At 39.4% G+C, this 24,249-nt stretch overlaps 1 protein-coding gene and 1 long non-coding RNA gene across 3 annotated transcripts; one reads left to right on the top strand and one right to left on the bottom strand.

Moving 5' to 3' along the window:
* Positions 1–1,487: 1,487 nt before the first annotated feature.
* On the bottom strand, positions 1,488–7,548 carry LOC142368774 (macrophage mannose receptor 1-like). 2 transcript variants are annotated; one of them, XM_075450948.1, is made up of 5 exons: positions 7,487–7,517; positions 6,436–6,515; positions 5,593–5,967; positions 3,795–4,142; positions 1,488–3,438 (listed from the first exon to the last, which is right to left on the bottom strand). In XM_075450948.1, the coding sequence occupies exons 2-5, from the start codon at positions 6,467–6,469 to the stop codon at positions 3,095–3,097; spliced, it is 1,101 nt and encodes a 366-aa protein (XP_075307063.1). In that variant the 5' UTR covers positions 6,470–6,515; positions 7,487–7,517; the 3' UTR covers positions 1,488–3,094. The 2 variants fall into 2 exon arrangements, with proteins under 2 accessions (XP_075307063.1, XP_075307062.1); XM_075450947.1 differs by having other exon boundaries at positions 1,489–3,438; positions 6,436–6,476; positions 7,487–7,548.
* A 5,841-nt stretch (positions 7,549–13,389) lies between these two features.
* On the top strand, positions 13,390–15,354 carry LOC142369276 (uncharacterized). The gene is made up of 5 exons (XR_012767563.1): positions 13,390–13,665; positions 14,186–14,462; positions 14,549–14,732; positions 14,948–14,989; positions 15,135–15,354. It is a non-coding gene; the product is annotated as an uncharacterized LOC142369276 (long non-coding RNA).
* The last annotated feature ends 8,895 nt before the right edge of the window (positions 15,355–24,249 follow it).

The raw sequence follows: 24,249 nt of genomic DNA, 5'->3' as shown, positions 1-24,249 counted from the left end.
AACTTAATCTGAGCTGCAGGTGGACAGAAAGTGTCAACGGCAGTGATTAGAGTTTTGGAACAAGAAGGAAAATAAAAGGACAGACCAAACTACACTGAAATGAGTGCATCTGCACTTAAAAGCTCCTGCTGTGGTTAGGGTGTAAACGCAGAGGAAGCAAATCCTCCTCCTCCCCAATGTTAAAATTGGCTTATTTCATAGACATTATAAGTGAAACGGTCCCAGTACTTTTCCAGGAAAGACACGAGACATGACCTTAACTGAGACTGACCCAGACAGAACAGGGAACCCTGAGATCCAGGTGCAAAAAGCACACACACACATTATTTGGGTTACTCAGAGACATTATTTGGCTTAGTACGAAGAGCCTACTCATATCCAATCACATTTGATCAACAAGGGATCCACCGTGTGAAACTATGAGACATATATACAAAATGTAACCGGAAATAAGGGGCTCTGTCTGACGGATTCCTGCGAGAGTTCTGTCATACCGAGACCAGCGCTGAAATACTTCACTTGTTGCCATCAATTAAAGACTTCATTTTCACTTGAATTACTCCGGTCCGTTCTTGAGCTTCCAACTAAAAGAATCGAATCTAACACCAAAAAATCTTGATCTTTGCATGAACTATCTGAACGAACAAATCTTTATTTGTCATAGATCAATGTCACGCACAGAGTTTCTGCTCTCCAGCTGTAAAATACGTCTAACTTATAACTATTAAGAGATACAAACTCCAATGAGATATAGCAACAGTGTGTAAAGTGTGTTCAAGTAAGAAATGTTGAATATTTGACTGTATGCTTCGGCTCTTATTGTGCTTGTGCGTGTTAACCACATATTTCACAGCCAGGCCTTCAGGAATACCTTCACATAATTGAAATGGCTTTGAATAACCTTTTACAAGGTAGTATTGAGTAATTGAGTAGCTGAATGCTCAACACCTGCAAAGGTTACAGTAACTAATAGGTGAATATATGACTGAGAGCATAAAGGGTTTTACCTCCATTACTTTGTGAGGCAGGATGCTGCAATGCAAACAGCACACATCCCATATCAATACCTCATACACTTTTGAAATACTTGAAAATTAAAAGTGTCAACCCTCGACTGTTATTGGGAGCTATTAGATTATATATTTTTTTACTTTTGATATTTCAGTTGCAGAACGTTTGACCGCTTCTGGCTCATTCCTGATTGGTCAGCGCCTGTGACATCACTTATCGTAAGAAGTCGTCTGACCCTTGCTGATGGGCTACAGAAAGTCACGTGACTTTATTCTATTGCCATGGCATGTGGGGGTTCCACTGAAAGCATGCAAGTGATCGGAAAGGATACCTTGCACTATAATGAGTTAAAAAGCCTTTTTTTTTTATTTGAATCCATTTCATAACATGTTCTCATGACAGGAGTTTTGATGTTTGGGATTGGTAAATGGTGCCATTTCCCAAGACCAAATGTATATATAAAAAAAAACATTTTATGTATAATCAACTTAACATAACATGATATAATGAAATAATATAATTGTCAGAAACGGTGGTTATGGTGAGGAGAAGGAGGACCCAAATGCAGACTTTCCAAATAATAAACTTGATTTATTTATAGAACAAACAACAGGCGGAATACAAAACTTAAAACTATGAAGAAACTTGAAGAAAACAAAACTTGACTATGACTATAAAAAAACAAAAGGAAAAAACAAGAGAAACTAAGACATGACAGAAACCATAAAACATGACCAGACTGTAAATCATGGCAAAACTATAAACACAACAGGAACTAAAAACATTACCAAAACTAACAGACATGACAATAATGAAATTGGCATCTTCACTCCATCGGCATCTCCATTTATGTCAACTCTAAAAAGTGTTAACAAGCCCACTATAGAGTTAGTTTTACACCAAATCAATTAAAGGAGATTAAAATATGAGAGTTCACACCCGGTCACCAAAATCACAAGTATAACTTAAAAAAAATAGTTTTAAAGATGATACATCAGTTTTCTCAGAGTCCAGCAAAGTAGTATAAGGTGATGTATGCATTATTTTTTTCCCCCTACGCTCTGCTGTACTGCTGATCATATGCAAAATATGAGAACCACTAAAAAGCCTCACATCTCTTCACTTTATTCAGAAAAACAGGACGAACACTCTAAGTCAGTGACACTGACTGCATGTCACGGTTTGTTGATTTTAGCCGTCCAGAAAAGTGGTGGAAGTCGCCAAGACGACATGAAATAAAAAATGTTTGCGGGGTTACCATTAATTTATCCATCCATCATCTTCCGCTGGTCCGGGGATCGGGTCGCGGGGGCAGCAGCTTGAGCAAAGAGACCCAGACGTCCCTGTCCCCGGCCACTTCCTCCAGCTCTTCTGGGGGGACCCCGAGGCGTTCCCAGGCCAGCCGAGAAACATAGTCTCTCCAACGTGTCCTGGGTCTTCCCCGGGGCCTCCTCCCAGTGGGACGGGCCCGGAACACCTCACCGGGGAGGCGTCCAGGAGGCATTCTCACTAGATGCCCGAGCCACCTCATCTGACTCCTCTCGATGCGGAGGAGCAGCGGAGGAAACTCTGCGGAGGAAACACATTTCGGCCGCTTGTATTCGCGATCTCGTTCTTTCGGTCACTACCCACAGCTCGTGACCATAGATGAGGATAGGAACATAGATTGACTGGTAAATCGAGAGCTTCGCCTTCTGGGTCAGCTACTTCTTCACCACGACGGGCCGGTGCAGAGCCCGCATCACTGCAGACGCCGCACCGATCCGCCTGTCAATCTCCTGTTCCATTCGTCCCTCACTCATGAACAAGACCCCGAGATACTTGAACTCCTCCACTTGGGGAAGGATCTCATTCCCGACCCGGAGAGAGCATTCCACCCTTTTACGGCCATTAATTTAAAAAAAACAAACGGTGAAGCCACATTACGATTTGAATCCTAATAATTTGTCATTCACTGAATTTAAAGAACAAACACGCTGCAAGCTTGTTGAATATGAGGGCATTAAATATGCGGTATCAGACAAACTCAGTCAAAGAAGATGAGATCAGTCCACAGTGAGTTGGGGGGGTAATTCAAATCTCATCATACAACACAGATAAAATTAAACTTATCATTCTTTCGCTGACTGTACCACTCATGATTTCCTCCTCTGTCTATGGTTGCAGACATGTCACATTCCTCAAACCTTCCATTTGGTGCCCAGTTGTCATAGCAGACTAGTTGGTCACTGACCCAGAACCACAAATCCAGAGTACAGGTGTAACGTAGACCCAGCCAAACAAGAGCTGTTGAGGCGTTCCTGGCTCTCTCCTGGACCCATCTCTGCTGGTGAGGGTTAGTGATGGAGACCAGGTCGGTGTAGTACTTTCTACAGAAATATAAGGCCTCTTCCCAGGTTTTGTTTTCTTTGATCAGGACCACTTTATCTGTCGTGGAAGGAAAAAGAAAAAAAAAAAGAAATCACAGTATTGTGAATTTTGGGCTGGGATTGTGGATTTCAAAAGCTTTTGATGAGATCCAAATGTTCATATACCGTGCGGAGGAATATTTAAAAAAAAAAACACAACCAGAATAACACGAATAAAACTCAAAATCAGGTTACTAATCACAGCAAGTGTTTAAACCGGATGCAAAAAGTAGAAATCTCTGAATATTTATTTGTGTAAAAAAAAAAAAAAAAAAAACTTTGAACCCCCTATTTAAAGCGATGTAATATCATGTAACATACATGAACATATGAAACGATAAACACAGCTTGGTCTTTAAGTTATGCAAAACTCACCGTGATAGCAGAAAAAACTATTTTTGTCGCTACAGTCGGCCTTCTTCCATCTGCCTTTTTTATCCGGCATAGTCAGAGCACATTTCTTTCCACTTGGCTCAGTGTCCACATGGTCAACATCCCAATATCTGAAGGAGAAGCTGCTTCCATCTGACCATCTCCAGTTGTTTCTGAACAGGCCGATCATCCAAATTTTAACAACAGAATTCTGACGAATTTCTTTTATTATCTCTTCTAACTGAGTGGGCCCACTGACGAGGTCTGTGTAATGCTCTCTGCAGTAGTTTTGAGCCTGTGGCCAAGTCATGGACTCCTTGCTCAAGTAGTATTTGGCAGACTGATTCCTTTCTGTAGAGTGAAAAGACAAATTTGTCTTGAGACAAGTGACACCAATCATACGCCTGTGCAGTTTATAACATTCCCAAAAGCACATCCAGGAGACAAGAAAAAGTTGTTCCTTGTGAGGAAACACAAATCTATCCAGCGTGCAAGTCTTTCATCAAGAGTTGCACAGCCACGAGTGATAAACAGTAGGACTTTGTTTTAAATGGACACCAAAGAAAAAAATCAAGGATTTCTTGTTTGTCAGTTTTGGCTCCACTCTCATCATGCATCTTCCTCTCATCTCCCTCTCTCACATCCTGTTGGGAAGAGCTAAGATGGGAGGAAGGAACATGAGTTAGGGATGTGTGCACTAATGGGCTGTGTGCTCAAGCTGCATATTTAACTCACAAACAAAGGAATGGTGTTAACCACGAGTAAACCAATCAATTAGTTCGACCATGAGCATTTCTTAAAGACATAAAGAGTGGGATGACTTCATTTTCTGCTTCGAAATTCAGAAAATACTAATATACTGTTGTTGTTTTTTTTTTAACTTGATCGCCTGAGAAAGACGGGAACCTGTTACTTTTGACCACCACCCTCTTCTTTAACCTCTTTAATATAAACAAAGTTAGGAAGATCCTGTCTCAGAGTGATGCAGAAAAAAATAGTCCATGCTTTTGTCCCTTGGGAGCTGGACAACAGTTCCTTTATAAATAAGCTGTACCAAAAGCTGATCCAAAATACTGCAGCAGGGGTTCTATTTAGCAATATTACCTTATATTCACTGGCTCCTAATAAAATGCATAACATAATTAAAAAAATTCTTCTCCTCATCTATGAAGCTCTCAGTCACCAAGCACCAACAGATCGGGCTGGCTTGGGTGACCCTGAACTGTCCCTTTAGCCGTGCCATTGTCTTTACTTTAACTTGTGTTACCCTTTTTTCTTTTTTCTCAGCAGATATATTGACTTGAGTGTCCCTATCCTGCCCAAAGCCCCCCAACCCCCTTCTGATAGTTTTTTCCCTCCACAGCTGACCTTCATCTTGTGCATACTCAACACAGAAGATTGACTCAAAGCTATGCAATCTTTCGGTTTCCTAAGCTGGGCTACTATTAATGACTTTGCATGTTATTACATTATAAATAATACATTACTTTGAATAATTTGGATTGATTTGGGCTGAATTTTCTATCTGACTATTGTCTTAAACGTTCCTTGAGATTACTTTGCTTGTGAATTGACACTATTTGAATGATAATAAATGGATAAACTGAATTGTTTCTCCATCCCTTTGTATGCGCATGCATTCTACTGGAGGTAAGTTTTATAAAGTTAATAACTGCACAGCTTCTTCTTTAAAGGGACAAGATACGGGCTAGTTAGCTTATCAACAATTTAACCCACATAACCTATCAGCCAAAATAACAATTAGAATGTACAAAATATACTAATAGCTGCATATTCTCACCATTGTAACAGATAAATCGGCGAATCTCACTACACTTAGTATCATGCCAGTAGCCGGACTTCTTTATGTACCCACAGTACTGATTTTCTTTTTCTGACTGTTTGTATCCCCAGTTTGTTTCATCTTCATGATATTGTACTCCTGGCAGAGACCACTGCCACTTCATATTTTCTTTGCCTGTTTTTTGCAACAGCCCAATCCAGGCATTGCTTTGACTCTTTGCAGAGTCACGGAGTCTTCTCACGTCGTTCATGTTAAATACTGTGGCCAGGTCTGAGTACTTCTCTCTGCAGAACGTCTGGGCTTCATTCCAGGTCTTTTCCTTGCTTATATAGTGGTATACATAGTTTTGACATGTGAAAAAGGAGAAGTGACCTAAAAGTAAAGAAAAAGGCTGCAGTGATGAAGCTGGAAAACACATGGATGCAATCAAATATTTCACATCATATAACTTCGATTAAACTTGTCACCTGATACACCTCTTTTTGTTAGCTTTGTGTGACATTCAAGGTTACAATACATTTTTAAACACTGCATATAAGGCAGCAAATATGGAAAATTCTTTGTGCCCATCAGGTTCCCTGACTGGGGAAATAATAATAATATTAAAAAAAAGCAAATATGCGCCTGCAAATGAAGAATGGAACTTCCTTGGACAGCATTACTGTAGGCGACGACCTGAATCTGTGAACTTTTTGGTTGCACTTCTGAGCAAATATTTGACAAAGACAAGGGGCTACGGAAGGTTAGACACAAAAAGACTAGTTCTAATTAAGTGTGTTTTGTCTGTGAGTCCTCCAAAAGCATTAATTCACCGTAGAGGTGGTACAGAGGGCCACTCACCTGTCAGAACGAGCAGAAACAGACTCCACTGCATTGTTGCTCTGCAGAATGATACAGAGTGAGGACTGTATTTTAGTGTGCTGGGACCAAAAAGCATTTTTCATTTCATCATTTTTAAAAGGCGGTTCAAAGTCAGAGTAAACACATTGCAAAAACTGTAACGCCGGTGCTGGTGCTCAAAGGTTGTGCAGTAGTCTAATGAGGAAGACGGGGACCTTGCAAAAGTAGTATTTCGTATTTGTCAAACAGTGTTATCTTTGGCATTTAGCATAGGCACAACTAAAGAAAGGGGAGGAAATTAGGCACCTAGTTACAAAGACATACTGTATAACAGAATACTTGTTCATCTCTTGAGGCAGGTGCCTTTTTTTTCTACTGAAATTATTTTCTGTTGAGAGGCTTTAAAAAAATGTTAGAGCAAATAGTAGTAAAATGATGTAATTACAAGTATTTCGATTCTATTTTATTTCAGTTAAACTTTGAAATACAATTTCAATCAGTTAAAAATTTAATGATCGATTGACTAATTCGGTCACTGTATGCGTCCTTTTCCTTCTTACGGAAGAGTATTAGGGCCAGGCATAAGAAAAAATAGTAATATTTTGCCTGTCGAGAATAAAGTCGGAATGTCGAGAATAAAGTCAAATTTTCGAGAATAAAGTCAACTCCTCTGGTCCATCATCTAATTACTTTATTTTCGACATGTCGACTTTATTCTCGACAGGCAAAATATAAATATTTTTTCTTATGCCTGGCCCTAATACTCTTCCGTACCTTCTACATTGACTTCCACGATTATTTGTTCAAATTCATGGCCTCGACAGAATTTGAAAAATAAAAAAAAAAGTAACAATTTCATTGTAATCAAAACATCACACACTCCCTCATGACTGTGTGGGGTCCCGAAAAATATTGATATGCATACGATCCTGACCTGGTTGTTTGTTATGTATTAGATGTACTACACAAGACAGCGAATAGTTAGAAAAACTAACACTAACATTGAGTTATAAACACAGAATTCATTATGAATAATGCCATTTGAACTTACTTGCTGTCCTCAGGTTTGCTTTTCAGCTCGCTCTCTGTTGTCTCTCCCCATCAAGCCCGTGCTGTTCATATATATTCTGATCACAGTAAAGTTTGAATTTCAATATGGAAATATCAAGATTTCAGGTCGCCATCATTCATGCAAACATGTTCAGTCCTGGCATAAATGAGTCCTCGTTGTTTGGAGTTGTTTGTTCCTCTCTTTGCACAAATTGCGTGCCGAAAAAGAGGAAGCCTGAGATCTTCCTATGAAAAACAGCCGGGTTAAACACCCTTTCTCTGTCACTCCCTACAGTTCAGTATCAATACTGGTTCAAGGATGTAAATTAAGTCACGAAAGGCACAAGTTCCAGGTTACAGCCTGGCTTTAGTTAATGCAGCTGACTCAAAGTTTAGGAATGTTGAATTTTGACATGTTCACTTTGCTCTACACTTTCCACTATCCCTGCAAAAAGAAATGACTGAGTCTATGAGGATGGGCTGTAACCTGGAACCTAACCTGGATTTTGTAACAGGAGTTGCAAATTGTTTGCTGGAGTCTTTCTCTCAAAATTTACCGTGTACATGCTGCTTCAGCAAGAAGACAAATAAACATACACTTATCTGGGTATTCCGTCCAAAATGTGGCACCAGAAGTCTGGGGGGGTGAGAGGGTGAAGGCCGCTTCCGGCCCATTCACCGCAATCTGCCAATCACACATTTGCCATTAAAAAAAAATGTCACTGCATTTGCTTTGAAAAGAAACATAAATAGTACAAAAGGTTTGAAAGGTTTCTCTCTCTCGTGTTTTGGTAGTTTTTTATTTTACCGATGATTGCTTTTAAGCTTTGTATATGGGATCAAAAGGACAGGCAGAGAATTTGGACATAAAAACAAATTTACAAAATAGATCTGGTAACAAAAAGGTAACAAAGTGACAAATGTGGACTCTAAAAGATTATGTGATGGATATTAATCTTTTCCTCTATTTGGTATATAATTGGAATAAAACACTTGATGTAACATAATGTAATTTATCTATGCTTATTGTTGTTTTGATTGCCACTGTATGCTCTGAGTAACATTCAGTCCCCTTCTCATACCGTATATTCCATAAAAGGGAAGTTGGTGGTTGTGACTGCCTGATGACTGAGTTGCCTGGAAAGGCCTTCACAGTGATTCCAAGGATAAAAAGGATGTTTCGTAATTTCCTTATGTGTTAATAAAGTTAATATAGTAGAACAACCTACAACTGACCACAAAGGAAGTAGAGATGGACTAATCACACAGAGTCAGCCTTTTGTACATGCTGAGATTTTGCCACGTTAAAGTATATGTCTAAGTAAAGAGTCTGATATTGTCTGATATTTCCTCTGACTTCATTTATGAACTTTTTTTCCGCGTAATTTAGTGTTGATTACACTCTTCTGCTGTGGAGATGCTCAAGGTGATTTTATCTATGTATTCCTCCTGCATGAGGAAGATGGTGGAATCTTCCTTTAAACAAATTATTCTGTCTTTTATTTAGTCTTCTGCTATATGTTCGCTGTTTATAAACTACTTTACATATCCCAGACACTGTGTGGTAGAATAAAAGTGTGTTATCTCATTTGTCTGTGTTGTGCCCTCGATGCTGTTCTGACTACTGGGCCAAATGGGTCGGCTTTTTTTTTTTTTAAACAGGGAGTCTGTTACCTTCATAATGTGACATGAGGGATGGAGAACAACAAGAATGGTCGAGAATTTATTAGCTACCGTTCAAATCGACGCTACTCGGTAAACGATCTTAATATACATCACAGTGGTAAATACCGATGCTGTGGTCGTCGGTTGAGCTCACGTGTTACAAAGTGCAGTGATTCCATCTCTTTAAAAATATTCAAGGATTCAAGGAAGGTTTATTGTCATACCGCCTCACATGTACATGTTTATGGTATGAAATTAGGACTCAGGTCCTGGGTTAAGAAGCCTAATAAACAAGTGTATAACACAAGAGGAAAAAAAAAGAAATAAACAGCAAGAGCAAAAATATAAACAGTTTAGTACACGCGTGAGAGCAGGAGATTGCACCTATGAGAATGAATGAAATATTGAGAGACAGGATGACATGAGAGAGGGGTGGGAGTCTACTGAGTAAGGCTCGAGTTCAGCAGTCTGACAGCTTCAGGGAAGAAACTGTTTCTGAGCCTGGTGGTCTGGCTCTGTATGCTCCTCAGTTGCCTGCCTGAGGGGAGGGGCTGAAACTATGGAGGTAGATTTGTTTCTTTATTATTCAATCAAAAAAAAGGTTGCTTCAATCAAAAAATATATTTTCAATAAAAAAAACCCGTTTCAATCAAAGAAAAAAAGTGTTTGAATGCAAAAATATATTTGAGACTCAAAAAAATGCATTTGAACACTATTTTTTTTTGCTTGAAAATGTTTTTTTTGATAGAAGTGAAGGTTTTTTGTTTGAAGCAACTTTTTTGATTGAAGTATTGTTGTTTTGTGTTTGGGCCATATTATGGGTAGGACATTTGTGTCTTTATAATTCAATCAAAAAAGAAGTTGCTTCAAACAAACAAAAAATATTTTCAATAAAAAAATCACTTCAATCAAAAAATAAACCTTTTCAATCATAGAAAAAATGTTTTTGAATGCAAAAAAATATTTGAGACTCGAAAAATTGCACTTGAACACTTTTTTTTTGATTGAAAATGTTTTCTTTGATTGAAGTAATCTTTTTTGTGTTTGGACCATGTTATGGGTAGGACATTTGTGTCTTAATTATTCAATCCCAAAAAAGTTGCTTCAATCAAAAAAAAAACATTTTCAATCAAAAAAAAATATTTTCAATCAAAGAAAAAACTGTTTAAATGCAAAAAAAAAAAATCATTTGAAGTGTTTTTTTTTTTGATTGAACTTTCTTTTTTCTTTGAATGAAGTGAAAAAAGTTTTGAAGTCGTTTTTTTTTTTAATCATTTTGACACAAACGTACCGCAGTGGGCGGGTGCTTCCCCATTGGTCAGACATGTTTGAGTGACAAGTGTCTACACCAACGACGTCTTTCTGACAAGCAAGTCATGGTCGCCACTCGCCAGCGAGCCAGGAAGCAGTGGTCAGGCAGTGGTGGAGTTGTTGGTAAGTAGATAAAACCGTATTAAAATGATTGGTGTCACGTTATTAGCCTACTCTGTTTGATATTTCGATTAAACATACAGCTTGCTAACTTAGCTCACGTTGACTAATTTGTGTGATTGTGTTAGATATCTGACGCCTCATATTGTCAGGCAGGCTAGCAGGGTGCGCTAACGGCTAATTGAATTGTTTATTTCACTTAAGTAACGTTACAGAGGCTTGCTATGTGCTAGTGCTATATTGTGTTATAATACGTAACGTCATTAGTGGTCAAACAACAGTCCACAGGCCAACTGTTGCCCACAGCGCTGCCTGTTTAGCAGCAACAGGTCATGCAGAGCCTGAGTCTATCTTCTCACACAGCCCACAGGATTACAGCTATTTGACCGTCCCGCTCTCTCTCTCGCTCACGGGTAGTGGTCTCCCCACCATCACAGTCAAATGCTCGCAGACACAGAGGCAGATGCTGTTATTTTGAGAGCGGGGCTTACATATGCCGTCCCGTACGGAAAATAATGTTGCATACCACCGGTAACATGAATATATATTCCGTTGCTCGGTGTGCAAACTAGCTATGTCAGGCATTATTTATAAGTAGCCTAATGTCCCGCACAACTCCACATGGAAAACTGGCAGTTCAATGAAGTGATGCTTATTGTCTGACATAGTGTACAAGTAGTTACTAGCTTAAAGTATTGTGCCAATAATGATCCTTCTGGTAAATTTGGCATTCAGTTGAGACACAAAAGCTCTTAGTTTAATGAAAATCCTTGGAAAAGAAGACAAGATGGTTTGTTTAATTAGTATTCATTTATTTAGATTTCTAATATCATATAGTATTGTCCTGTCAACCCATTACAAGTCTTGCCTTATTCAGTGTTGATTTATTGACATGTTTATGTAAGATGCTTTATTAGAAGGTGTGTGAGTGAAAGTTGTCTGAAGTTGTATTTTTCTATTTTATTGCAATGCTGATTGATAATGGAGGACTCTGGTCCTGGCTTGGCCTAAGTTTTGGTGTCTCTAGGTGCTGTGCTCTGTAGGCATGACACATTAATTTCTTTATGTGATACTTTATTTTTTGCATCAAATTATTTGAAGTATTGATAAGCAGTATTGATATCGATACAGGTATTGCTGCACTCTCAATTATAACTGCTCAATAGTGTCGTATGGTTACTTTTATTATACAAGCCATCAATTTTGATGGCTTGTTAGTGTAACCGTTAAGCATAATGGCATTAATGCTATATATAGCGTACACTTAGCCAGATATTTTTTATTTTGTTTTGTTTTTTTTAAAGTAGCTAACTAGCTAAAGCCTTAAGTAGCTGAAATTAAGTTGTCTCGTGTCTCTGTCTGCAGCAACACACACACACACACACACACACACACACACACACACAACGATAGCTACCTACATTAACTGCAACATCTTTCCAGGCAGCAGATGGACTAATTGTTTTTCCTGTTGATCAAATTATGTTTTTTTAGGCCAAGAACTCCACTAAAACTTTTTGGAACAGGATTGCTTAATAAAGGTAAGAATGGATGGGTAGATTTTATTTATGGTTTTGCTCTTTTTATGTGTCTGGTGTATTGTAGGTCATAACCATTTTCACAACAGCCATCTTTTCTCCCTCCCATTTAGAAAGACCAATACTACACATCACCTCTGCTGCTGATTCTCCATTTTGGGGTTGTGCTCCCCATTATCTATTGCAGGTAATGCACTGACTATCTCATACAAGTACACTTATACATGAATTTCAAAATTGCTCCTCTTATAATGCTAAATTTTAATTTGCAGGCATCCGATGGCACAACAGCTCTTACTGAGGTTAAGGGATAGGTTGGTTTCTGTCATCAATAGAGTACCCATTGATTTTGAGTACCTCCTGTTTGTGTGCACTCAAGAGTTGCAGTTTATTCAAGCTGGCACACAATACATGGATATTCCCGCAGAGCTGGCTGATGGTCTGCAACAGTTGACTGTAGTGCTCAGTTCACATCTGTCACAGAATCCTGTTCCTCCACTATTTAATGATGTAGCCACCACTTGTTGGAGTGGGAATGTAGGACGGCCAGAACTACAAATGAGTCGTGACACACTACAGACGTTGCTGGATACCTCTTTACCTCTAGTTCATTTAGTAGAAATGCATGGCATTTCACGGTCAACCCTTTACAGAAGAATGAAGGACCACAACATGTCAGTGAGGGCATGCTATTCTGTAATTTCTGATGAAGAATTAGACCAGAAAGTCAGGGCTATTAAGGCAAGGATGCCGCATGCAGGCTACAGAATGGTCAAAGGAAGTCTCCAAGCAATGGGCCTTCGTCTTCAATGGAAAAGAGTGAGGCTGTCTTTGCAGCGTGTAGATGGTGCAGGTATCATTGCCAGGATGATCCAGCTTCGTTGCATTGCTCGACGAAGCTACTCTGTCCCTGCTCCCCTGTCTCTCGTCCATGTTGATACAAATCATAAACTGATAAGGTAAATTAATGTCTTGTCTGGCAGAACTTATTTTACGTTTGTATGACGTTGCTTGTTGACCAATTTACTGTGTTGTATGATGTGGGAGTTCTACATACATGTAATACATAAATGAATTATATATTTTTTCAAATGCATTTTTTAAAGGTATAACATCGTCATCTTTGGAGGGATAGATGGATTTTCCAGGAAGGTAGATATTTTATTTTCTATTCATTCACAACATATTTACCCTTATGAACAACTCCAAAACATACATGGTATGCGTCTACCTCTTTCATAGATTTTGTATTATGACGCAGCAGCTAACAACAAAGCAGCAACTGCTTTTGGCTTCTTCATGGAGGGTGTTCAGAGAAATGGATGGCCCTCAAGGTATATATTCAAATTGCAGGAGAAATAAAAGAACGACGTGCTGCTGTACATTATGAAGTTATGTCATATATGGGGGGGAAAAGCATTTGCTTTTCTTTCAGAGTGAGAGCTGATCAAGGGGTGGAAAATGTCGACATAGCCAGGTGCATGTTTACTGTCCGAGGAACAGGCCGTGGAAGCTTTATTGCAGGCAAAAGTGTCCATAACCAGAGGTAATTAAATGAACTTGTCGCATCTACACTTGACATCTGCTTTTTTGATAATCCTTCTCAGAGTGGAGGAGTAAGCAGTGCTCTGCTGCTTAGCAACAATAGACCATTTTTTATAGCAGCTCCTTTGAGAGAACTGAAGGTAAACTTGTATTGTATTAATGTGACTAACAGGAAGCATTAATTACATTATCAATTTGTGTCAATCATGTGTCAGTCTGACCGGATGTTGGTTTACCCTCTTCTGTCAAGATGGCTGCTTTCAACAAGCTCCATGGTGTGCTGGTTATAGTTGGCAGTCATCTTTTACATTGAACAGTGGTCACAAACCTTGGCACAGATTTCAGCTTGCTCTCTCCTATACTCTCCATTCCTGATTGAAATTTCCTGGTGTGAACTGGCGGACACACACACACCGGCATTAAAGTGGCTGCACCACTGAAAAGCCATAAATGCCATTTACTTATGAACAGACAGCACCAGTGTTTCTTATTCTAACCATTGTCTGTCTGCCTTTTTTCAGGGTGGAACGCTTATGGAGAGATGTTTGGAATTCTGTAACATCAAAGTACTACAACGCACTACACAGCTTGGAAGAAGAGGGCTTCATTGATCTGTCTAATGCGATCCACCTCTTCTGTGTGCAATATGTGTTCGTACCTCGTCTGCGGTCAGATCTACAGCATTTCACAGACAGTTGGGACAACCACCCGATCCGCACAGAGGCAAACCTTACATCTCAACAGATGTGGAACATTGGAATGCTCCAAGCACCTGTGCCTGAGCCAAATTATGCAGAGGTGGGCATGTAATACTTGATTGGCATGGCAGTTTTTCCCTTAAGCACTTTGTCTATTATCATTAATTTGTTTGTTGGGCCATGCAGCTGCAGCACATAGACCATCAGGAGGAGGTATCTGAAGACACTGACCATGGGATTGTTGTTCCTTACATTCCATCCCCCCTGTCTGCAGAGAATCTTGCTCTGCTGCAACATGAAGTGAATCCTAACTCTGACTCCTTATCCTTTGGTCAGGATATATACCTGCGTGCTCTTCAATTTGTAATGAGTGAGTGACGCTCCACACTATTAAGTGCTTAATGATTATAGCAAACATGTTTTGAAACAATACAAATACACAGCTAATCATTTCAATGTTATGATTAAAAAGCGGCACTAAGAAAATGTCTTTACTTTTTACAAATTCCTAGAAATAAATTTTAAACATATTTTTCTAAATGCGTTCCAAAAACCAACCCAACCTTTGTATGTTGAAACCCACAGCCCATGCGTAAATGGACAGACACCACTCAGCTTTGAATGAAGGTAACTAACACATGGTTACTCACATACACCATGAAACGTTACACTACAGGCATTTAAGTATTTTCTGTCAATGTCCAAAATTTAACCTATATATAATAATCTAAAACCTGATTACTATAACATATAAAACTATTTGTTCTGCTAGACCCCTCCCCCTTTCAACAGCATAAAGAGCAACAGTATAACCCACTGCAGCCCTAACACGCCTGGGGCTGCATGATGGATCACTACACCACCTTACAGATCACCTCCACAAGTTCATCAATGTCCTCTTCTGCCTCCCCGGCTTCCTGTTCCTGTTAAAGAAGTCCTACACCACTTCCTCCACCGACCGAATGAGGTCTTAAAAGTATTTTGAGGTCTATAAAAAGTCTTATAAAAGGTATTGAAATAAACTTTTGCATTCCTGCATATACCCTGTATAATAAGTTTGAAAATACATTTTAAATATGAAATGTTATTGCATGTCTGTTAAATTGATTTATACGTGAATTTTTGAAATGTGAAGCAGTTGGAAAACATGTTTTTAAAAATTGTTTATGTTATTGCTAGTAGTTTTATTTTTGTTGTTCATAATAGCACAGTATTTGGAAGTGGTCATTTTTGATCAACAATGAATACGTCCAAGGATCTTTAAACCCTAAAATGATAACTAGTGTTGGTCTTTCATTTCCACATTGTGATGTTTCCCCAAACCATATTTTATTTGCTATAAAATCAGAAAGATAATGTATGGAATGTGTGTTGTGGAGCTCTCAAAGCTGCTGATCCTGCTGCTGCTAGCTGTCCATATGAGAAAAACATTCATAAATTATGATTAAATGATAATTAGAGCATTAAAACATAATCTTCAGGAAATGGTGATTTTGAGGAAAACTTGCAATGATGTAACAGAATATGTTTCATATAAAATGTAAAATTGTTTCATATAAAATTCCCATATAAATATGTAATTATACAGCAGGGGAATAAACGTAAGGTGACAGCACAAACAGCTGGTTTTACTGAACATTTGTTTTATATAAAGATTTTTAATTATCTGTTTTCGGTAAGTAGAATCATAACAATATGTAGGTCGAAACAAAATCCCTCTCTGATCAGCTGTGTACACATGATGATACAGATCAACCTGACACGTAAGGGGCTCTTCAATTCAGTGGTGCAGTGGTAGCACACGTCTCTCAGCTGGGACATGTGAGTTCAAGTCTCAATCTTTGCCTTGCCATGAAGACATGCACAAGAGGTGATGTGTAGTATTGGTCTTTCTAAATGGGAGGGAGAAAAGATGGCTGTTGTGAAAATGGTTATGACCTACAATACACCAGACACTAGTGTTGCGCGGGCCGATGATTTTTACGGCCCGCCCCAACCCGACCCATCACGCAGCCAACCCAGCCCGCCCGACCCGAAAGATTACACAATGATTTTTAACCCGACCCCACCCGACCCGCTTAAAAAAAAAAATTAAATGAATAACTATTTATTTATGTAGGCCTATTAAACACAAATGAACTGTCTGCGGCCGCGCAAGGGGGTGCGTAATGTCATAGGCTGCCAAAAGCTGCGCGCATTCACCCTTAATTTCCCTTGCATCAATACAGTTGCTACTCTAAAGTCTTGACCGCAGCACATCCATCTGACGATTATGGTTGTAATTCCACTTTTCGTTGCCACATCAGACACCCAAGCTCTGTGCATGTCATATGAATTTAGAGAGAGAGAGCTTCACGTGAGTAGGCTGCCTGTTTGCTTGCATTCTGCGGTGTTCAGCATTGGTGCTGTGCGCAGGGGGAGAGAGAGCAAGTACACAAGTGCAGACGCTGTCGATTGGCATTCTGCTGTCTCGGATGTGCGTAGGTGTGATTTTAACGGTGTAATTATGATGTCTGTGATCTGACCCGACCCGACCGCAACCCGTGGATTCTAAGAAAATAATGGCCCGACCCCACCCGGCCCGCGGGCTAGCCCGAGGGTCCCGTCGGGCTCGGGCCGGCCCGCGCATCACTACCAGACACATAAAAAGAGCAAAACCATAAATAAAATCTACCCATCCATTCTTACCTTTATTAAGCAATCCTGTTCCAAAAAGTTTTAGTGGAGTTCTTGGCCTAAAAAAACATAATTTGATCAACAGGAAAAACAATTAGTCCATCTGCTGCCTGGAAAGATGTTGCAGTTAATGTAGGTAGCTATCGTTGTGTGTGTGTGTGTGTGTGTGTGTGTGTGTGTGTGTGTTGCTGCAGACAGAGACACGAGACAACTTAATTTCAGCTACTTAAGGCTTTAGCTAGTTAGCTACTTTAAAAAAAACAAAACAAAATAAAAAATATCTGGCTAAGTGTACGCTATATATAGCATTAATGCCATTATGCTTAACGGTTACACTAACAAGCCATCAAAATTGATGGCTTGTATAATAAAAGTAACCATACGACACTATTGAGCAGTTATAATTGAGAGTGCAGCAATACCTGTATCGATATCAATACTGCTTATCAATACTTCAAATAATTTGATGCAAAAAATAAAGTATCACATAAAGAAATTAATGTGTCATGCCTACAGAGCACAGCACCTAGAGACACCAAAACTTAGGCCAAGCCAGGACCAGAGTCCTCCATTATCAATCAGCATTGCAATAAAATAGAAAAATACAACTTCAGACAACTTTCACTCACACACCTTCTAATAAAGCATCTTACATAAACATGTCAATAAATCAACACTGAATAAGGCAAGACTTGTAATGGGTTGACAGGACAATACTATATGATATTAGAAATCTAAATAAATGAATACTAATTAAACAAACCATCTTGTCTTCTTTTCCAAGGATTTTCATTAAACTAAGAGCTTTTGTGTCTCAACTGAATGCCAAATTTACCAGAAGGATCATTATTGGCACAATACTTTAAGCTAGTAACTACTTGTACACTATGTCAGACAATAAGCATCACTTCATTGAACTGCCAGTTTTCCATGTGGAGTTGTGCGGGACATTAGGCTACTTATAAATAATGCCTGACATAGCTAGTTTGCACACCGAGCAACGGAATATATATTCATGTTACCGGTGGTATGCAACATTATTTTCCGTACGGGACGGCATATGTAAGCCCCGCTCTCAAAATAACAGCATCTGCCTCTGTGTCTGCGAGCATTTGACTGTGATGGTGGGGAGACCACTACCCGTGAGCGAGAGAGAGAGCGGGACGGTCAAATAGCTGTAATCCTGTGGGCTGTGTGAGAAGATAGACTCAGGCTCTGCATGACCTGTTGCTGCTAAACAGGCAGCGCTGTGGGCAACAGTTGGCCTGTGGACTGTTGTTTGACCACTAATGACGTTACGTATTATAACACAATATAGCACTAGCACATAGCAAGCCTCTGTAACGTTACTTAAGTGAAATAAACAATTCAATTAGCCGTTAGCGCACCCTGCTAGCCTGCCTGACAATATGAGGCGTCAGATATCTAACACAATCACACAAATTAGTCAACGTGAGCTAAGTTAGCAAGCTGTATGTTTAATCGAAATATCAAACAGAGTAGGCTAATAACGTGACACCAATCATTTTAATACGGTTTTATCTACTTACCAACAACTCCACCACTGCCTGACCACTGCTTCCTGGCTCGCTGGCGAGTGGCGACCATGACTTGCTTGTCAGAAAGACGTCGTTGGTGTAGACACTTGTCACTCAAACATGTCTGACCAATGGGGAAGCACCCGCCCACTGCGGTACGTTTGTGTCAAAATGATTAAAAAAAAAAACGACTTCAAAACTTTTTTCACTTCATTCAAAGAAAAAAGAAAGTTCAATCAAAAAAAAAAACACTTCAAATGATTTTTTTTTTTTGCATTTAAACAGTTTTTTCTTTGATTGAAAATATTTTTTTTTGATTGAAAATGTTTTTTTTTTGATTGAAGCAACTTTTTTGGGATTGAATAATTAAGACACAAATGTCCTACCCATAACATGGTCCAAACACAAAAAAGATTACTTCAATCAAAGAAAACATTTTCAATCAAAAAAAAAGTGTTCAAGTGCAATTTTTCGAGTCTCAAATATTTTTTTGCATTCAAAAACATTTTTTCTATGATTGAAAAGGTTTATTTTTTGATTGAAGTGATTTTTTTATTGAAAATATTTTTTGTTTGTTTGAAGCAACTTCTTTTTTGATTGAATTATAAAGACACAAATGTCCTACCCATAATATGGCCCAAACACAAAACAACAATACTTCAATCAAAAAAGTTGCTTCAAACAAAAAACCTTCACTTCTATCAAAAAAAACATTTTCAAGCAAAAAAAAATAGTGTTCAAATGCATTTTTTTGAGTCTCAAATATATTTTTGCATTCAAACACTTTTTTTCTTTGATTGAAACGGGTTTTTTTGATTGAAAATATATTTTTTGATTGAAGCAACCTTTTTTTTGATTGAATAATAAAGAAACAAATCTACCTCCATATGAAACAGTCTGTGTGCGGGATGGGTGGAGTCCTTCATGATGCAGAGGGCCCTCCCCCAGCATCAAAATGTAAGATGTCACCCTGCTTAAAGGAGAACTGCGGTATTTTCAACATTAAGCCTCTTTTATGAGTTGTGTGCAATGTTTTAGAACCCCCCTCACCGCTTTTTTGAATTATACTGCTGTCTCCGGCATTTGCCTAATTTTGATTCTCAACCTGCTTCAGAATGGCAAGTCATGCGCATGTCCAAAAAGGTCCGTAAAAGCACCATAAACGTCCGTTTTAAAAATCATCAACTCACCGGAGAGGTTACTGGTGTGCACTGGTAATCCATATCAAATTTCGTGGCGAAAAGTTGCTTCTGTCGTGTTTAATTTGGCAGCTCGTTCATGCTCGAACTATTTTCTTAGCGGTGGCGGAGTAATATCAACGAACATCCAGTACAAAATGTCAAATAAAACACGACAGAAGCAACTTTTCGCCACGAAATTTGATATGGATTACCAGTGCACACCAGTAACCACTCCGGTGAGTTGATGATTTTGAAAACGGACGTTTATTGTGCTTTTACAGACCTTTTAGGACATGCACATGACTTGCCATTCTGAAGCAGGTTCAGAAGAATCAAAATTAGGCAAATACCGGAGACAGCAGTAAACATCAAAAAAGTAGTGAGGGGGGTTCTAAAACATTGCAGACGACTCAGAAAAGAGGCTTAATGTTGAAAATACCGGAGTTCTCCTTTAAGTAAAAGGGTCAAACTGTTACTAATTCTTAGAATACAGAAAACAACTTTACTTTAGGCAGACAGTCACCGAGGCAAAAATCCTAGTTAAATAGGATACAAATATTGTTGTGTTATGCCATCAAGAATAGAATAGAAATAGAAATAGAAAAATACTTTATTTATCCCCCCAATGGGGGAAATTCAAATTAGTCAAGTAGCTCAAAAAATTATAAATATTTACAATGATTGTATATTATCAACAACAATAATAATACCAATTCTAGTAAAAATACTACTACTAACTAATAATAATAATAAATGACTAAATAAACAAAAATTAAAATAAATTAATTAATTAAAATAAATAAATAAAAATAAAATAATTTTTTTTAAATTTTAAATTTTTTTAAAAAAATCAATCAATCAATTTGAGAAGAACTCAGCAGTCACTGTTATAAAGCCTTATGGCTGTGGGAACAAAGGACCTTCTGAACCTCTCAGTGCTGCAGCGCAGTGAGATGAGCCTCTCACTGCAGCTGCTCCTCTGTCCTGCCAGGATGCTGTGGAGAGGATGTTTATTATTCTCCATAACAGAATACAATTTCCTCCTCATTCGTTGCTCCACCACAGCACTGAGAGGGTCCAGCCTTCTGCCTACAACAGAACCTGGTCTTTTTCACCAGTTTGTCCAGGCGCCTACAGTTCTTGTCAGTAGTGCAACTCCCCCAGCAAACAATAGCATAGAACAGTGCACTCTCAATGATAGTGTGATAAAACATGCACATCATATCACTGCAGACATTGAAGGACCTGAGGCGTCTCAGGAAAAAGAGACGGCTCTGGCCCCTCGTGTACACTGCGTCTATGTTGGCAGACCACTCCAGTTTATTATCCAGAGTGAGAAATATGTCTAAATCATTAAATGTTAATCAGCGTTGTTATTGTTACTGATTGTTTCTGCTGTTATTTCCCATTATAATAAAACATATTACATAAGAATGATTAGACACCTTGTTATCATTATTAAGTAAAATCCCTTCACACCTATTTATTCTTGGCTCACCACAAGCTCTCAATCACTCCCTCACATACATGGATAGAAGATTAATAAAATACATCAAGTCCTAAACTTAATGTTATGCTTGTTATGTCCTGTAATGTCTTGCATGATCTGTTATTGTCCTATCCCTCTAAAATCTCATATTTTGCAAGACAAAAATCATGAAAGGAAGCAGGTTGCACATGTACATTTCATTCCAACTGTCCACTAGAATTCAGACAAGTTGTTATGGGATGACTGTGAAAGCTTAAGCCGGTAGTATTTGCTGAAAATGAATTTGCTCAAAATATTGAGTGATGGTAATTGTCTTATTTAAAGCTATGGTAGGTAATCCTAGAGAGCTAGCAAGAGAGCTAGCAAGATTCGAAAGTGTCCCCTCCTCTAAGCTCCACCCCCCCCTCCCCATTCCGTCAGTGCTTCATCCAAAGCCGGTGGAACCGCATGCGCACATGGAGCAGGGAGCCGGCAGAGGGGGGCGTAGCAGAGAGTCTCTATATGAGGAGAGGGAAAACTGGCGGCTATTTCCGGGTGGTACTGCACTCTAGGGGCGCCAACGAAGCAGTGCAGAGCACGCCGAACTCTATGGTGGTACTATGAAATCCACATTAGATCCAGCCATTGCTTTGGATAGAATTTTTTATATTTTTTTATTTTCATTTTCCTAAAGGAAGGATAAATTATCCTTTCAAACGGCACTTGGTTTGATTTTTTAGACTCGCTAGATCTTTTTAAAATACACATTTATTGTCAGTATTGCCTCACGAGTGACGTCAGGCATGTGGCATCACTTTACGGCATGGTCAGTCCTAGCGCTGAGCTAACAGAGAGGTGTTAGCTCAAATAGTTACAGATTTCAGCACATCCCTTTTACATACTCTCTGACTAGCCTCTGGTTTAGCTTTGGTTGTTGTTAGCAGCACCAGGTTAGCACTCTGGCACAGTGGACGAGTGCCGTAAAGCAGCCGGTCGTAATCTGCCGTGCGTTCATCAGATTCCGTTAGCAAAATGCTAGCGGAGATTGACTCGCAAATGCCAGACCTGTAAGAAAACAGAAAGATATAACTCCCAGGTTATTGTACTTTTGATATAAATCTACATCCCGCTGTCAGAAATCACAGTAATATTTTCAGGTTTCAGTCGCTAGCGGGGAGATTTTTTGAGTTATTAGCGCCAGCCCTATGGAAAATGGTCATTCTGCACTCGCTCGCCAGCGCCCCCAGAGAAAATCAACTGAACTGCAGCCAAATTTTTTATAATGGGGCGAATAGGAAGTGGAACGGCTGTCTGTAAAAGGGCTGTGGGCGTAGGCAGAAAGCAGAGGCATCTGATTGGTTTTTTGTAGGCGACCAATCCGAGATCAGCGTCCCGCTGATCTCGGATTGGTCAGCTTTTTCTCAGTCCTGCAGCTGCCACAGAGGTCTGATTATTTTCGTCCCTTTTTCTAAATACATCTTGTGTAGATTTCTCTCAGGATAGACGGACCATTTCACCCAGTATTACAAAATGTGTTTCTGAACAGGATTACCAACCATGCCTTTAATACCGAATCATTTACGTAATGTGAAACCAAGTGCACTTTTCCAGCAACCACACCAGCAGAGGGCAGTGTGACACTGAAGTGTGCAATGCAGAATCCTGCTGGCTGAAGGTGGAGCTGGCATGATCATTTCCAGTGATTTGGTTCTTATTCTTGGGTACATCAGAGATTGCTTTCCATGAATCATAATGCACTGCACGAAAAGAGGGATTTGTGTCACTGTGGACGGCAGTGAACTTCTGCGAATTTGCCTAATTTTCGGACGCACCTGGGCGCTTGCAGGCAGACAAACTTTAAGTTTGTTGAGCGACAAAATCGTCGGAAACGAACCCAACTCGCGGCGGGCTCTCACAGCGGGGTGCTAATGGCCCAGCGATTAGCACCCCGCTGTGAGAGTGCCTGGACCTCTCACTGGCCTCGCTGGTATTGGACAAAAAAGGCACGTGATTACATAAAAAAGCTCTTGTAAAGCTGACCGCCCATTGGCCAATAAGGTTAATATATGCATACTTCATATGGGCATATCATTCAGCAATTATGATTAATAATTGTGATTATGATTACTAATATTCCTGGGATGTTTGTGTACTTCATATATTCACGTCATTCTTATAAGCTGCACTATGACTAGGCTAATGCAGGCATGAATGACGTGAATCTATTGAGAATGAAAAAGAAAACTTTTTTTTTTTTAAAGCGCTTTTATTGCCACACCACACAATGTACATAGCTTACTTTGTAATAAGAACCATATTGATAATAAAGAATTGAAAACTATATACACACACTGCTGTAGCCTACAATATACACAATAAGCCTAAACGCCGCCGTTTGGAATCCGCATTCTTCTCATTCCTCCGGTCCCTGCAGAGTCTGCGGAGTTGTCAGACGTCCTCATCCTGGATCAGAAGCTGGCTTCTGGGAGCTGTTGGAATAACCAATAAATAATCCATGCACAGCATATTGACAACTTGTCTATAAAGTAACGAAAGTCATATTGACAGCGTATATGTTCTTACTCTCTTTCACTCTTCTGTGGTGAGACTGTGAGTATTTCGGGTTGGCTTCAAGACGCGCCTGTAGCACAGCACACAGGTCCGTCACGCAGCTAAAAACAAACAAACAAGAGGAATGAATAAAATGACCAGTGCTTAAAAGTATCAGTGCCAGCCGTGGTAAAAGTCAGCGCCGCTCACCCTCGATAGTGTCCCCGTCTGCCTCTCTGAAGTTCGGACTGTTTGCCACCGCCTCCTTCAAGCGACTCGTTACATCCATATTGTGAGGTGACCGTAGCCTGTAAAAACAACAGGCCTATGGTTAATAAAAAAACCTGCATTAACGTAACATCGGGTCCAACTCAACTAGATATTGGGAGAACATTCACTTATTCTCACCCTTGACCTGGATTATAATGCCACAGTGAGTTATGCAGGCGGCGAACTGCTTCCTATAAATTGAAA

The sequence above is a fragment of the Odontesthes bonariensis genome, chromosome 19 (assembly GCF_027942865.1).
Source record: "Odontesthes bonariensis isolate fOdoBon6 chromosome 19, fOdoBon6.hap1, whole genome shotgun sequence".
NCBI lineage: Eukaryota > Metazoa > Chordata > Actinopteri > Atheriniformes > Atherinopsidae > Odontesthes > Odontesthes bonariensis.
This window is presented reverse-complemented; position numbering and strand designations above follow the sequence as displayed.